Source organism: Hypomesus transpacificus, chromosome 23 (genome assembly GCF_021917145.1).
Source record: "Hypomesus transpacificus isolate Combined female chromosome 23, fHypTra1, whole genome shotgun sequence".
In the NCBI taxonomy this organism is placed as follows: Eukaryota; Metazoa; Chordata; class Actinopteri; order Osmeriformes; family Osmeridae; genus Hypomesus; species Hypomesus transpacificus.
The window spans coordinates 16,885,664-16,888,352 of NC_061082.1; the positions used below are offsets into that span (position 1 = coordinate 16,885,664).

The following is a 2,689-nucleotide window of genomic DNA, read 5'->3' on the forward strand; positions in this document are numbered from 1 at the left end:
GCGTATCTGATTCATTGGGATAGACAGTGAAGACAAAAAATGAAGGGTAGAGAAAAAGAAGGGTGGATAGTCAAGAAATGGTCTGGGCCGGATTTCTTTACTTGTAATTAGCATCAAGAAATGGCCACTTCGGGTCTGAACACCGAGTTAACTTGATCTAGGCTATGATTGAGGTCAACAAGATATTACTGATCTCAAGCCAGGTATAAAACCTTCAATGTAGTCAGTATTCCTTTTTTAGAAATTCAATTGTTTACTTTCATCATAATGTCATTGTGCTGTATTAGAGGGTCATGGAACTTAATATTTTAAAGGTCACAAAGGAGCAGGCTGTTCTTACTGCTCCATTTCTGAAGATGTGTCCTGTTTCACGGCTTGCCTGAGGTTATGGTCCAAGCACCCTTAACACAATACAGGTATATGTCTTACAAAGTTGCATTGACCTTGTTTCTGACAATTCCCAGGATGGATCACAAAACTGCTTGGCTATAAAAGCCATGGACAAGCCAGCAAAGGGTATAAGCATTGGTACAGCCAAGCGATCAACACACAGCAAACAGCAACTCAAAGATGCTTTCTTTCAGCCTGTTCGTGATGGCCCTGATGGTGGCTCAAAGCAGCCAGTTGCTGGTGAGCCAATGTGGGGCAAACTTTAGACTCCCGGCGTACACTGACATCTCAGTGGAGTGCGGAACTGCCTCCATCGGCCTGTCCATCCTCATCTGCCCTGCTATCTACACCGGCTACAACGAGTCCCTGCTCATCCTCAACAACATGTTCAGCGATCCGGGCTGCAAAGGTACCCTGGATGAAAGTGTGTCTCCACCGGTCGTGTGGTACAGGTTCCCTCTCAACTCCACCAATGCCTGCGGAAGTGTCTTCAGGACCTCCAGCGCTCCAGGGACGGGGATTTTCTCCGACTTCTCCAACATCCAGACCGTCAACATCAGCGGTGTCGTCAGGTCCCTGGATCCTACCATTGGGACAGTCACATACAACGCTGAGCTCAAGTACTACTACTCCTGTGCCTATCCCCTCGAGTACCTGATCAACAACACCCAGATCGATGTGTCAGCCTCCTCCATCGCAGTGAAGGACAACAACGGTAGCTTTATCAGCACACTGAAGATGGAGCTTTTCAGCGATGCAAACTACACCAAGCCTATGCTCATACCAAGTCTGGGAATCGAGCTGAGAACCAACGTCTACGTTCAAGTCCGCGCCACCAACCTGACTGCCCAGTACCTCGTGCTCCTGGACAGATGCTATGCCTCCATATCTGCTTATCCCACCAACTCGTCCTTCTTTAACCTGTTTGTGCCGTGCTCCAAAGACCTGATGACCACTATAATCGAGAACGGCAACAGCAACCTGGCCCGCTTCTCCTTTCCGGCCTTCCGCTTCGTCGAGCAGCAGAACCAGACAGTGTCCACCTACTTTCTCCACTGCATCACCCGGCTCTGTGACAAGAACAGTTGCAGCCAGTTCAAGCAGTGCAACAAAAGGAGGAGGAGAAGTTCGGAGGCCCTCATTCCCACAGACGGAGTCACAGACTATCACACTCTCACCTCTCCTGAGATTGTCACCAAAGCCGAGAGCCTGACATCCAAAGAGCAGGTGCCAACCAGCAGCAGTAACTCCAACTCTTCCATGGGGCTCGGGGTGGCAGTGGGTATCCTAGCATTCACTTGTCTCATTGTTCTCACCCTGGCAGCCATCTTCTACAAGAGGCTGAAGCACTAAAAAGCTGAAAGCTTAAATGGCAAGTTTATTTCATAAGTGGGTTGCTAGCCTGGGAAACCACCCTTTCTAATAGTACATTCATCTGCTCATTTCAACTGGAGAAATTAGCTGGCTCACCATGTTTTTGTTGTTGTTGTTTTTGCAGGAAAGAGGGGTGTTTATGTTGTCCTAAAAGCTATAGAAAACATGTTTTCAAGATTACCATAGGGTTAGCTTTAGAACATTATTACAACTACATGAAGAAAAACTAGTGGATTTATGGTTACACAAATATTTTCTAAAATCCAGATCTCACTGTCAATGTGAAAGTATCTGCAATGTTTTGAAAGTGACATCTGTGTACTAAATACTATCCTTGTAATTTATTTAACTTCCTTTAATGCTTCTGCAAATAAAATCTTTCAAATTCAAATACTCTGTCTTTAATCTCTTGTTTTTACTTCCTTCCTTTAATCCATAATATCAACACTGGAAAATTATTCGATCCATGAATTCCTTAACTGTAAAGTCACAAAGCACAATTGCTATTTTAGAAACAATATATAGACAATACCTAAGTTTTCTTTTTCTATTTTATTCCTGTTTCTTAACCGTTTGTACGCATTCATTGTTTAGTTTTTTACTTCTTATTTTTTTTTCTCTTCAATCAAATCAAAATGAAACTATTTTTAAAAGAAAAATTTGATCAAAATTAACAAACCCTTGTAAACACATAATCCCAGCAACACATGATGTTGTTTTGTTTCCGACATGTCTGGCAGTCTTCCTTTTACAATAAAGTTCTGGTTTGTCCTCCACTAGTGTCCCTGGGGACCAGCCTGGTCCAGGCACCCCTCAGGCTGGTCTATATGTCAGAGGAGGAAGCTGTCTGCCTGGATGCAGGGTGCAGTATATCTCTCCCCTCCCAGGCCCAGCAGCTCTGGAGCTCCAGGAAGCTGGGGGTGAT

The 2,689-nt window shown here is 44.7% G+C and overlaps 1 protein-coding gene across 1 annotated transcript; it reads left to right on the plus strand.

The window, feature by feature from the left end:
- The first annotated feature begins 539 nt into the window (after positions 1-539).
- On the plus strand, positions 540-2,146 carry LOC124485586 (zona pellucida-like domain-containing protein 1). Its single transcript, XM_047047280.1, has one exon. The coding sequence runs from the start codon at positions 571-573 to the stop codon at positions 1,741-1,743; it is 1,173 nt and encodes a 390-aa protein (XP_046903236.1). The 5' UTR covers positions 540-570; the 3' UTR covers positions 1,744-2,146.
- The last annotated feature ends 543 nt before the right edge of the window (positions 2,147-2,689 follow it).

Bases quoted from the DNA above. Each gene is read 5' to 3' on its own strand.
- LOC124485586 (XM_047047280.1), top strand. From the start codon at position 571: ATGCTTTCTTTCAGCCTGTTCGTGATGGCCCTGATGGTGGCTCAAAGC.